Source organism: Piliocolobus tephrosceles, chromosome 10 (genome assembly GCF_002776525.5).
Source record: "Piliocolobus tephrosceles isolate RC106 chromosome 10, ASM277652v3, whole genome shotgun sequence".
Taxonomy (NCBI): domain Eukaryota; kingdom Metazoa; phylum Chordata; class Mammalia; order Primates; family Cercopithecidae; genus Piliocolobus; species Piliocolobus tephrosceles.
The window spans coordinates 47604711-47618465 of NC_045443.1; the positions used below are offsets into that span (position 1 = coordinate 47604711).

Genomic DNA, 13755 nt, shown 5'->3' on the forward strand with positions numbered 1-13755 from the left:
TCTTGATCTCCTGACCTCGTGATCCACCCACCTTGGCCTCCCAAAGTGCTGGGATTACAGGCGTGAGCCACCGCGCCCAGCCGTGGTGGTGGTTTTTTTTGTTGTTATTGAGAGGGAGTCTCGCTCTGTCGCCCAGGCTGGAGTGCAGTGGCATGATCTCGGCTCACTGCAACCTCTGCCTCCTGGGTTCAAGTGATTCTCCTGTCTCAGCCTCCCGAGCAGCTGGGATTACAGGCACGCGCCACCACACCCGGCTAGTTTTGTATATTTAGTAAAGATGGGGTTTCACCACATTGGCCAGGCTAGTCTCAATCTCCTGACCTCAAGTAATCCACCTTCCTTGGCCTCCCAAAGTGCTGGGATTACAGGCGTGAGCCACCATGCCCGGCCTTTAAGTGCTTTTGGTATTGTGCTTTGTTAATTTTTTGATAAAAATAACTCTTAAACTAGTATGAAATGTATCTGATGAAAGAATATCTAAGTTGAGAGAAATTAGACTTTGAACTATCCAAGTTATAAAAATAATAAAAAATACAGTTTGGGCCAGGCACAGTGGCTTACGCCAGTGGCCATGGTAGGAGGATTGCTTGAGCCCAGGAGTTTGAGAACAGTCTGGGCAACATGAGAGCCTGTCTCTACAAAAAAACAAAAATAAAAAATTAGCTGGGTATCGTGGCACAAGTTTGTGGTCCTAGCTACTCAAGAAGCTGTAGTGGGAGGATCATTTGAGCCCAGGAGGTTGAGGCTGTACTGAGCTGTGATCGCACCACTGTACTCTAGCCTGGGCAACAAAGGGAGACCCTGGTTCTCTCAAACAATAGCTTTGTAGTGAATTTTGATTGTAGATACTTTGTGGCTTCTGAGTACAACAGTATGTCAGGTTTATCACGTCTGCTAACATGCTATTAACTTTTTTCCCCTCCTTTTCTACCATCAGGAGAAAGCAATTCAGCAATTTCTACAGAAGACCTAAAAGAATGTCTGAAGAAACAATTAGAATTCTGTTTTTCACGGTACTGCTATTTCCCCTTTATTGAATTTGATTAGTAGATATAAAATATGTGTGAAATAGAGTACGAGGATGGTGATTATTATTTAACTAGTTTCTTTAATTTTTTATTTTCTTGAGACAGAGTCTCATGCTGTCGCTGGACTGGAGTGCAGTGGTGTGATCTTGGCTCACCGCAGCCTCCACCTCCCGGGTTCAAGAGATTCTCGTGCGTCAGCCTCCAGAGTAGCTGGGATTACAGACGTGTGTCCACCACGCCCAGCTAATATTTGTAGTTTTAGTAGAGACAGGGTTTCACCATCTTGGCCAGGCTGGTCTCAAACTTGCAACCTCATGTGACTCGCCCTCCTCTGCCTTCCAAAGTGTTGGGATTACAGGCGTGTGGCACCACGCTCGGCCCTTTATCTAGATTTAAAAGTGTAGGGCCGGGTGCCGTGGCTCACACCTGTAATCCCAGCACTTTGGGAGACTTCGGTGGCTGGATCACCTGAAGCCAGGAGTTAGAGACCTGCCTGACCAACATGGAGAAACCCTGTCTCTACTAGAAATGCAAAAATTAGCCGGACATGGTGGCACATGCCTGTAATCCCAGCTACTCAGGATGCTGAGGCAGGAGAATCACCGGAACCCCAGAGGCAAAGGTTGCAGTGAGCCGAGATCGCACCATTGCACTCCAGCCTGGACAACAAGAGCGAAACTCCATCTCAAGGAAAAAAAAAAAGTGTAGTCTCCAATCTGGTATGCAAAAGATCTATTCTTAATATAAAGATAATGAGGTTTCCATTGGATGTATTTTCTATGAACATACTCAATTTTGGAATTGACGTAAAGAGTTATTTCTTAATGCATGTTTTAATAGTTGATTCTTACAACGTTAATCATAGAGTCATTTTTGGCAAAATAGTAAGGAGTTGGACACATAATTTATATTGCCAATGTCTTCTATTAAATAAGGAATCCTTTCAGGCAAACATTTCGAGAAGTCTTATTTACAGATAAGAATTATGGGCTGTGCGCAGTGGCTCATGCCTGTAATCCCAGCACTTTGGGAGGCCAGGGTGCGTGGATCACAAGGTCAGGGGTTTGAGACCAGCCTGGCCAACATGGAGAAACCCTGTCTCTAATAAAAAATAAAAAATTAGCCGGGTGTGGTGGTGGGCGCCTGTAATCCCAGCTACTTGGGAGGCAGGAGCAGGAGAATTGCTTGAACCTGGGAGGTGGAGGTTACAGTGAGCTGAAATTATTCCTGGGCTCCAGCCTGGGCAACAAGAGCGAGACTCCACCTCAAAAACAAAGAAACAAAAACATTCACGTAATATTTACTTTAGCCTGCACTTTGGGATGCCGAAGTAGGTGGATCACCTGAGGTCAGGAGTTCAAGACCAGCCTGGCTAATATGGCAAAACCCCGTCTCTACTGAAAATACAAAAATTAGCAGAATGTGGTAACATGCCCCTGTAGTCCCAGCTACTGGAGGCTGAGGCAGGAAAATTGCTTGAACCCAGGAGGTGGAGTTTGCAGTAAGCCGAGATTGCACCACTGCACTTCAGCCTGGGTGAATTTTACCTACTAACTAGATCATTTATGGGTCTGCTTCTATTGTCTGGGTTTCTACTCTTGAATTATCTGTCATAATTTACTGCCTTTTTGTATGTCTTGTAAATGTTGATTTTATGCTATACATTACATACAACAGAACCATAGAAGATGCAGGTGATACAACTTAGACAGAGTTTGAGCTTTTCTTCTGTTAGAGAGTGAAATGTTGATTGCTTCAATCCAATCAGGAATTGAGCTAGGTCAGGGCTGAGCAACAATTTTAATTAGACTCAGTTCACCTTTGATTTAGCTCTATTCCTTCTACATGGCCCTTTCAGGCTTTTGATTCAGAGCTTGGCAGTTTTGTGTCACCCTAATCTTACAAAACCAAGGAGATTTAGATCAGTAATGCAGAGGTTTGAGATTTAGCTCTTTAACTTCCTACCCCATAGTGCTTGAAAATCTGGCAGTGTCTTGGCTCGGCACGGTAGCGCACGCCTGTAATCCCAGCACTTTGGGAGGCCACGGCGGGTGGATCACCTGAGGTCAGGAGTTCAGGATCAGCCTGGCCAACAAGATGAAACTCCATCTCTACTTAAAATACAAAATATTAGCTGGGCGTGTTGGTATGCACCTATAATCCCAGCTACTCAGGAGGCTGAGGCAGGAGAATCGCTTGAACCCAGGAGGTGGAGGTTGCAGTGAGCCAAGATCACGCCATTGCACTCCAGACTGGGGGACAAGAGCGAGACTTCGTCTCAAAAAAAAAAAGAAAGAAAATCTGGCAGTGTCTTATGGGGGCGACCTGCGTTTTCAGCATTTTTGCTTGCACTCAGACTTACTCACGAGACACATAGATTTTACTGTCTTTTCAGCCTGACTTCCAATCTCCCGTCTTCCTCCTTAACTCAGGAACCATCTTATGGGGAAAATGAGCTGTATTGGTGGCTCCCATAATTTCCATTCATAATTCTAGTGCTGTGCCCATTACACATACCACATACTTACACACAGCTGCCTAGAGATCTGCTGGTTTCTCTATTGTCCAGTAGAGTCTGAGTCAAGATCTGCAAATGCTCTCAGGAAGGAAAGATCTTCTTTGGGGCATTTTAGTCATTTTGTGCTTGAAGCTTCTACAATTTTCCCAGATCTCCAAAAACATGATCTTTTTTTTTGTAGTTTATCCCAGCTTTTTTAACTAAAAAAGTTTAAAAAAGTGAGAGCTTTTGCAGTGGGACTAACTTTTGCAGTGGGAGCTCCTACTTGTCATGATCTGTCATATCCTACTTAGGACTGTGATATAGTTCCAGCCAGCTGGGTAATTGACATTTGTGGCTCAGCACAATTGCCATTAATACATATCAGGTGTTACTCATGAATAATCACATCTTAGCTATTATATCCATTTACTTCTGACAAGGTACAGTTTCTTTAAGAGTTTTGAGTCACTGTTTAAGAATAGACCCGCTAAATTTCAGAGTTCATTGAGGCTACAGCTTTTTAGTTTTGCAAAAATCATGTTTATGGTTGTCTTATTTTCAGATTCTTAAGGAATTTTTTTGGGTTTGTTTTTTTGTTTTGTTTTTTGGAGATGGAGTCTCACTCTGTCGCCCAGGCTGTAGTGCAGTGGCACAATCTCAGCTCACTGCAACCTCTACCTCCCGGGTTCAAGCGATTTTTCTGCCTCCGCCTCCCAAATATCTGGGAATACAGGCACACACCACCGTACCTGGCGATGTTTTGTATTTTATTAAATACAAAATGGAGTTTTATCATGTTGGCCAGGCTAGTCTCAAACTGATATCAGGTGATCCACCCACCTTGGCCTCCCAAAGTGCTGAGTTTACAGGCGTGAGCCACCGCCCCTGGCCTTTATTTTAATAGAATTTGAATGTAAGCGCCTTTGAGCCTGCTCCTTGCCAGGCACTAGGCAGTTGAAATACATTATTGATTGAACAACAAAGATCCTTCACGGAACCTATATTCTGACTGCAAGAACACAAAATAAACATAATAAATAAGCAACTCAGAAGTATGTTAGGAGATAAGTGCTATGGGAAGAAAATTGAATGCAAGGAGAGGAATCAGGAATGCTGGGGTGGTTGCAGTTTTAAATAGGGTGATCAGTACAGTACTTTTTGAGAAGAGGGCTTATAAGCAAAAACTTCCAGCTATTTATAGCCAGACTGCTTCAAAGAATATTTGATGTGAATAGCAAAGTGTGAATTTGATTTTACCTAAGTTTATTAAACAAGATCTTATGTGTAAGATGCAAATGTTTGCATCTTTTTCATTTTGTTTATGTTTTGAGATGGAGTTTCGCTCTTGTTGACCCGACTGAAGTGCAATGGTGCGATCTCGGCTCACTGCAACCTCTGCCTCCCAGGTTCAAGTGATTCTCCTGCCCCAGCCCTCCGAGTAGCACCCACCACCAAGCGCAGCTAATTTTTTTGTATTTTTAGTGGAGACGGAGTTTCACCATGTTGGCCAGGTTGGTCTTGAGCTCTTGACCTCTAATCATCCACCCGCCTCGGCATCCCCAAAGTGCTAGGATTACAGGCATGAGCCACCACGCCCAGCCAAGGTGTGCATTTATGTAAGCGTGTTTGACTTGCATAATTTAAAATACATATTTTGGCCAGGGTGCAGTGGCTCACGCCTGTAATCCCAGCACTTCGGGAGGCCGAGGCGGGTGGATCACCTGAGGTTAGGAGTTTGAGACCAGCCTGGCCAACATGGGAAACACCGTCTCTACTAAATACAAAAAATTAGCTGGGCATGGTGGTTTATTCTTGTAATCCCAGCTATTTGCAAGGCCGAGGCGGGAAAATCGCTTGACCCCAGGAGGCAGAGGTTGCAGCGTGCTGAGATCGCGCCATTGCACTCCAGCCTGGGCAACAAGAACAAAACTCCGCCTCAACAACAACAACAACAAAATGCACACATTAAGAAATGGAAAATCCGGCCGGGCGCAGTGGCTCTCGCCTGTAATCCCAGCACTTTGGGAGGCTGAGGCGGATGGATCACGAGGTCAGGAGATCGAGACCATCCCGGCTAACACAGTGAAACCCTGTCTCTGCTAAAAATACAAAAAATTAACCAGGCAAGATGACGGGCGCCTTTAGTCCCAGCTACTCGGCTACTCGGGAGGCTGAGGCAGGAGAATGGCATGAACCCGGGAGGCGGAGCTTGCAGTGAGCCGAGATCGCGCCACCACACTCCAGCCTGGGCGACAGAGTGAGACTGTGTCTCAGAAAAAAAAAAAGAAAAAAGAAAAAAAAAGGAAAATCCTTCTTGAGTCAATTCACAGTTCAGCTACAGTTTTGTTTTGTTTTTTTTTTTTTGAGACGGAGTCTGGCTCTGTCACCCAGGCTGGAGTGCAGTGGCCAGATCTCAGCTCACTGCAAGCTCCGCCTCCCAGGTTCCCGCCATTCTCCTGCCTCAGCCTCCCAAGTAGCTGGGACTACAGGTGCCCGCCACCTCGCCTAGCTAGTTTTTTTTGTATTTTTTAGTAGAGACGGGGTTTCACCATGTTAGCCAGGATGGTCTCGATCTCCTGACCTCGTGATCCGCCCATCTCGGCCTCCCAAAGTGCTGGGATTACAGGCTTGAGCCACCGCGCCCGGCCTCAGCTACAGTTTTTATCATGCATATTCTAATATCACTGAAGTATTTATAAGATGGAACTCTGCTATATGTAATGTTTTGTTAAAATGCTACTTGTAATATTAAACCTCTTTATATATCAGTATAATTGTCCAATATTGTGCTGAATGTGTTTGGGAATTGAGATACTGTAAAAGTTATATTAACTAATGTATATATATATTACATTAATATCTTTTGAATTGAACTTTTAACAACTTTTTAGAGTTCATTGAAAAGTTTAGTGTTATTTCTGATAAAATAATCTTATTTCCATGCATTTAAAAAGTAGAGAAAATGAGTAAGATACCTCTTCTCGTTAGGTGCTTTTTAATAATTGCTTGTTTTATAGGACTATTTTGTTTATTCTTTTCAGAGAAAATTTGTCAAAGGATCTTTACTTGATATCTCAAATGGATAGTGATCAGTTCATCCCAATTTGGACAGTTGCCAACATGGAAGAAATAAAAAAGTTGACTACAGACCCTAATCTAATTCTTGAAGTGTTAAGATGTATGTAAAAATACCTTTTAGCTTTTTTTTTTTAATTTTAAACGTTAAATGTTATTTTGACTTCTGATCATATAGAGAATTATTTTTTACTGCCCCCACCACCACCTTATTTTGTTGTTTTGTTCCAAATTATCTCTCTTTGTTTTTTGTTTTCAGGGGTAGTGGTGAAGGACAGGGTCTCACTCCGTCACTCAAGCGGGAGTGTGGTGGTGCAAATCGCAGCTCACTGCAACTTCAGACTCCTGGGCTCAAGCCATCCTTCTACCTCTTAGCCCTCCAAGTTACTGGGACCCCAGGCACACGCCACCACATCCGGCTAATCGTTAAATTTTCTTATAGAGGTGGGGTCTTGGTATGTTCCCCAGGCTGGTCTTTTTTTTTTTTTGAGACGGAGTCTTGCTCTGTGGCCCGGGCGGGAGTGCAGTGACCGGATCTCAGCTCACTGCAAGCTCTGCTTCCCGGGTTCACGCCATTCTCCTGCCTCAGTCTCCCAAGTAGCTAGGACTACAGGCGCTTGCCACCTCGCCCAGCTAGTTTTTTGTATTTTTTAGTAGAGACGGGGTTTCACCATGTTAGCCAGGATGGTCTCAATCTCCTGACCTCGTGATCCGCCTGCCTTGGCCTCCCAAAGTGCTGGGATTACAGGCTTGAGCCACCGCGCCCGGCCGACTAGGCTGGTCTTAAGTTCATTGGCTGAGTGAGTCCTCCCACCTTGGCCTCCCAAGCCTTATCTTTGTTTTTACTGACTGGTGTGTCTGTAAGCCACCACCCCACCTCAGTTTTACCTTTATTTTTACTGACTGGGGTGTGTGTGTGTGTATGTATGTATATACATATATACCCCGCTCAGCCTCCCAAAATGTTGGGATTACAGGCGTGAGCCACCACGCCCAGCCTATATACAGCTTCTGTAACAATTCACCTTGGTTGTTTAACATCATGCCCACTTAAGAAGTATAAGCAATTAAGTCTCATTTTTCTGGAGTGTTAGATAAATATGTATCATTATCACACAACCTTTAAAACATCTCTCTCAAGTTTTTGAACCCAAATAAGAAGTACATTTTTCATCACAGTTCAGTACACACCATGTACCTCCACCCGACTGAAATATTTGTAACAAACTTGTTTCTAATTTTACAACCTACTAATGAGTTGCTATGGGCAGTTTGACAAATACTGCTCTGAAATTTGGTAATGAATTTTTATTTCTTGATTGAAGCTTTAAGAATTTTCGCTGGATTTTGTGTCTTGTATGTATTTCTTGGTTCAGTATTTGGTAACCTCTTAAGAGTGGGTTTTGTTAACTATTTGACTGAATAAGGTAGATCTTCACTTTTATGAGAGATGTGTTGAAAATGTTTAAAAGTTAAATATAGCAAGTCTGATAATAGACTTACATTCGAATAGATTTCCATTTCCAGAGGATTACAAACATTTATGGAACATTCCAGAGGATTACAAACATTTATGGAATCTCTCACTGGTTTGTAGGTACATCGTTTCTTAAAATGACCCAGTCTTGTCTACATTAAAAGTTGGCAAAGAGAGGCAGAATCTCCTACCTGTTTAGGTTGGAACTTGGCATGCCATCACCCTTAACTGCTTGTTTTATTCTGTCTACTTGCCTGCTTATGGAGATCTGGTATATTAACTCCATGAAGGGACTAGAAATAAAAGTTTTGGCTACTTGCTACTATATTTAGTATAATATTTCCTCCTAATCAGCGTTTAAAAGATGGCTTTTGGGACTCTAGTAGCAGTATGCAAGATTAAGTAAGTTGAAATCCTGCATAGCTTATAATTTGCATATAGTTCTTGGTTTAAGGGCTTCTTGAACTTTAATCTTAGGAAGAATTTCTTCACATATGAGATTTCATTACATTCCTCAGCATAGTGCTTTGCCAATGAAAGTACACTAATTTCTGTTAACATCAATTTGATATCTCCTCAATGAAGAATTTGGTTATTATATACAAGAAATTTGCCTTACTAGATATATGTTGTATGCTCCCTGAAGGCGGTGCCAAAGTTAGAGTAAGTACTCTGAGTATTTTTTTCAGTGAATGAGATTTGACAGTGGTCTTTACATATAAATCTCCAAAAAAATTGTCATACCTATAATCTTTGATTCTACAACTTAGTTTCTTTAGGATATTAACCCAGCCTCTGCACATTTACTCAGCTGGAAATTAATAGTTTTTTAATGGCATTAGTAATATCATTATTTGTCACTTTTGAATGATACCCTTTCTTTTAAATTTCAGCTTCTCCCATGGTGCAAGTTGATGAGAAGGGTGAGAAAGTGAGACCAAGTCATAAGCGTTGTATTGTAATTCTTAGAGAGATTCCTGAAACAACACCAGTAGAGGTAAATTATTAATAATTGTTAACGCTAAATGTTCTCTGTTTAAATTCAAAGAGGTTTCTTCTGCTTTCCGTGGCAAAGGAAAGAAATTGAAAGAGGTACACAAGCAAAGCGTAAGCGAGTGCCTTCATCAGTTACTGTGAAAAGGTTAAATATTAATTTGTTTCATTAATTCTGAAGTACTAGGATGGTATAGGGGAAGGAAAAGATATAATTCTGTTTTCTTACAAGCGTAGACAAAATATTGCAGTGGAACATTCTGAATTTACTAGATTGATTCAGTGGCAACTAATATATAAATAGGCTATTTTGGGAACTTGAGAATTCATCTGTAAGAATGAATAGCTAGATTTTGATTAAGGATTCAGGAGGCAAGGACGGGTGCGTGCAGTGGCTCACACCTGTAATCCCAGCACTTTGGGAGGCTGCGGCGGGTGGATCACGAGGTTGGGAGATCAAGACCATCCTGGCTAACATGGTGAAACCCCGTCTCTACTAAAAATAAAAAAATTAGCTGGGCTAATTTAAAAAATTAGTAGTCCCAGCTACTTGGGAGGCCGAGGCTGGAGAATGGTGTGAACCTGGGAGCTTGTAGTGAGCTGAGATCGTGCCACTGCACTCCAGCCTGGGCTACAGAACAAGACTCTGTCTCAAAAAAAAAAAAAGGGATTAAGGCAGCAGGACTAGCCCTATTGTTCAGCAAAATATTATATAAAGCAAAGTTGCAGTCATAAAGATGGTATGGTACACATACCAGAATAAAATAATATTTGAATGAAACATTGTAATCAATTTGACAGTTAGATTCTACCAGTTATTACTTTGCAGTTATTTAAAGCCAAAAGTTTTATTATCTGTTTTACTGATGAAGTAACTGATAGTTAGGATGGTTACATAGTTTGCTCAAAGACAAGGGCTCTTAAATGACAGGAGTTTGGGTTTGAACATAATCTCTCTAATTCTAAAGTCCATGTTTCATAATCACTGTGTCACAGAGCTTCATGTTAAGTTGCCATGATAAGGTGATATACATTAAAGAAGATGAGGATTAGTTAGTAACTGACATTGTAATTGATTAGCTATTTAGAATAGAATTTTTTTTATTTTATTTTTTGAGACAGGGTTTCAGTCTGTCACCCAGGGTGAAGTGCAGTGGCACAGTCACAGCTTACTGTAGCCTTGACCTCATGGGCTCAAGCGATCCTCCCACCTCAGCCTCCTGAGTGGTTGGGACTACTGGTGTATGCCACCATTGCTGGCTAATTTTTGTACTTTTTTGTAGAGATGGGGTATTGCCATGTTACCCAGGCTGTTCTCAAGCCCCTGGACTCAAGCAATCTATGCACCTTGGCCTCCCAAAGTGTTGGGATTACAACTGTGAGCCATTGTGTCCTATTTCATTATCCTTTTTACAGTTATTATAATTCATATTCTGAATACATAAGGAGTTCATACACATGAAAAACAGTAAGTAAAACAAGGCACCAAATGTTTTGTTGGGTTTTCGAGTTTTTTGTTTTTTGCTTTTAAAATTTTTTTTCATGTTAAAAAAGAAGTTTTTCCTCAATCAGTGATTTTCTGTGACAGGGTCTTGCTGTGTCACTAAGGGTGTAGTATAAGTGGTACGATCATAGTTAATTGCAGCCTCAAACTCCTTGGCTCAACCAGTCCTCCTACCTCAGCCTCCCAAGTAGCTGTGACTACAGGAGCCAGCCACCATGCCCAGCCAATTTTCACTTTTTTTGGTAAAGACAGTGTCTGGCTATGTTGTCCAGGCTCGTCCTGAACTCAAGCAGTTCTCCTGCCTCAGTCTCCCAAAGTGGTGAGATTACAGAAGTGAGCCACTGAGCTCTCGGGCTGCATTTGACCTTTGCTAATTCAGTAGATATTTTCTTTCCTTCTGTTACTTTTTTTTTTTGTAAATATAGACAGAGTCTAGCTCTGTTGCCCAGGCTGGAGTACAGTGGAGTGATCTTGGCTCACTGCAAGCTCTGCCTCCCGGGTTCACACCATTCTCCTGCCTCAGCCTCCCGAGTAGCTGGGACTACAGGCGCCCGCCACCACGCCTGGCTAAGTTTTTGTATTTTTAGTGGAGACGGGGTTTCACCGTGTTAGCCAGGATGGTCTCGATCTCCTGACCTTGTGATCCACCCGCCTTGGCCTCCCAAAGTGCTGGGATTACAGGCCTGAGCCATCGCGCCTGGCCTGTTACTTCTTAAGTATACTTAATGTTCACTTAACTTTTTTTTTTTTAATCTTCTTTCAATCCATTAACAGTTTTACCATTTTAAGTTTTATAGTCACCCTTTTTCTGAATCCATGTAGCTGTCAGAGTTTGTTTACATTTATACTAATTATGGAAAAAAGAAGCTATGTTTGCACATTAACTCACATGTATGTTGTAAGCAAAGCATCTGGATTAAATGAGAATGCATGAAAATTTTTATTGCCTAGAAAATGTTAATGAAGGATATCACTTGTCTTGTGTCAGGCCAGACAGGAAAAGGACAGGGGAGATTTCACTATAAGGAACATTTAGCTTGCCAATGGAAGTGAAATACTTAAGCTTTGCTGATCGTAAAATAAATCATCCTAAAATCATGTACAAAATACATCTCCTGGCCAAGTAAAGTGGCTCATGCCTATAATCTCACCACTTTGGGGTGCTCAGGTGGAAGGATCGCTTGCATCCGGGAGTTTGAGATCAGACTCATTATCTCCTATTAACTCTATTTGTTTTGGAACACAGCCTATCCTCAGTAGAAAAATGGGCAAAAGTTAACAAGTGAAGTGATAGAAAGGACCAAAAACATGAAAATATGCTTAACATTACTACTAAACAAATAAGCAAAAAATGCCATTTATTGGTGTATTTTTTAGAGTTAACTAATTTTCTTTTTCTTTTTAGGAAGTGAAAGCTTTGTTCAAAAGTGAAAACTGCCCCAAAGTGATAAGCTGTGAATTTGCACACAATAGCAACTGGTATATCACTTTCCAGTCAGACACAGATGCACAACAGGTAAGAAGAAAACAGTTTTCTGATACAGGTCCATCCTAGTGGCAAAATAAGTAGTGGTATATTTTAGTTGAGAAAATGTATGTTTACACTGATGTTTATCAAGATTAGTGAGTACCTTGATCACCTTTTTGCTTTTGCTCAATTGATGTCCTTTTTGAGCATCTTCCTAAAGTTTTTCAGTTTTGATTTAGGAAGTTTTCTGGTCGATAAGAATATTAACATAACAGTTTTAAAATTAACATAGGGATTGAGAACTATGTACCTAGTGGTATTTTTAGTACATAATAGGTCTGCAATAAATAAAATTCTTGGAATTTTGACTTGATGATTTTATTCTTAATTGTTAACATGTCTTAAAGAGAAATAATCCTTTAAAACAGAAATATAATCTATGATAAGAGTGTTTAAAAATCACTCACAGATTTTTGTTTTTTAAAACAATTTAGTAGAAAGTTGTTAAAAATGTTTAATCATTTTTAAATTGGTTTCTGGGGATATTTTGGGTCTGTTTTCAATCTTAAGGCATTTTTTCTGCAGTAATCCATGGTGGCTTTTCTACAATAAATATGAACTGTAGTTGAGACGGCCTTATATTTTTACTTTTTCATTCCCTGTCTACCTGCACAGTGGAATAGCCTACATAATTTTGTTTTTATAGTTTAATACTAGACTCTCAACATAATAAAGATGACTTTACTGAAATGTTTGAATGCTAATGAAAGTTTTCTTGTGCTTTGTTAACAGGCTTTTAAATACTTAAGAGAAGAAGTTAAAACATTTCAGGGCAAGCCAATTATGGTAAGAAATAGAGGAGATCAGTGTGAAACCAGAACAGATTTTGGTTTCTCTGTGTGAGAATTTCAAAAATACAGACAGATAATGTTTTATAAAAACCCATAGTGACTTTTAAAAAGTATCTGACTTGGGCTGGGCATGGCGGCTCACGCCTGTAATCCCAGCACTTTGTGAGTCCAAGGCAGGCAGATTGCTTGATGCCAGGAGTTTGAGACCAGCCTTGCCAGTATGATGAAACCTTGTCTCTACTAAAAATAGAAAAAAATAGCCAGATGTGGTGGCACACGCCTGTAATTCCAGCTACTTGAGAGGCTGAGACAGGAGAATTGCTTCAACCCGGGAGGCATAGGTTGCAGTGAGCAGAGATTGCACCACTGCAGTCCAGCCTGGGCGACATAGCAAGACCTTGTCTCAAAAACAACAGCAGCAGGCCGGGCACGGTGGCTCAAGCCTGTAATCCCAGCACTTTGGGAGGCCGAGACGGGCGGATCACGAGGTCAGGAGATCAAGACCATCCTGGCTAACACGGTGAAACCCCATCTCTACTAAAAAAATACAAAAATCTAGCCGGGCGAGGTGGCGGGCGCCTGTAGTCGCAGCTACTCCGGAGGCTGAGGCAGGAGAATGGCGTAAACCCGGGAGGCGGAGCTTGCAGTGAGCTGAGATCTGGCCACTGCACTCCAGCCCCGGCAAGAGAGCGAGACTCCGTCTCAAAAAAAAAAAAAAAAACAACAGCAGCAACAACAAAAACAAATTTCTGGCTTGTATTATGTGCTACTTCAGAAAATGATAAGTCTTAAAAATACTTTGTCTACAGCAATTCTTTAAAAGGGGTAACTTCAAATAGCGGGAATTTTAATTAGATGC

At 41.5% G+C, this 13755-nt stretch overlaps 1 protein-coding gene across 9 annotated transcripts in view; it reads left to right on the forward strand.

Annotated features, from left to right (window-relative positions):
* Nucleotides 1-13755, forward strand: part of LARP4 (La ribonucleoprotein 4) — an 84227-nt gene that overhangs the window by 31872 nt on the left and 38600 nt on the right. For all 9 annotated transcript variants that reach the window (XM_023211147.2, XM_023211154.2, XM_023211145.3 and 6 more), the window contains 5 exons: nt 938-1013; nt 6570-6706; nt 8974-9077; nt 11983-12093; nt 12838-12891. In XM_023211147.2, coding sequence (XP_023066915.1) covers nt 938-1013; nt 6570-6706; nt 8974-9077; nt 11983-12093; nt 12838-12891 — 482 coding nt within the window. The remainder of the gene's footprint in view (nt 1-937; nt 1014-6569; nt 6707-8973; nt 9078-11982; nt 12094-12837; nt 12892-13755) is intronic.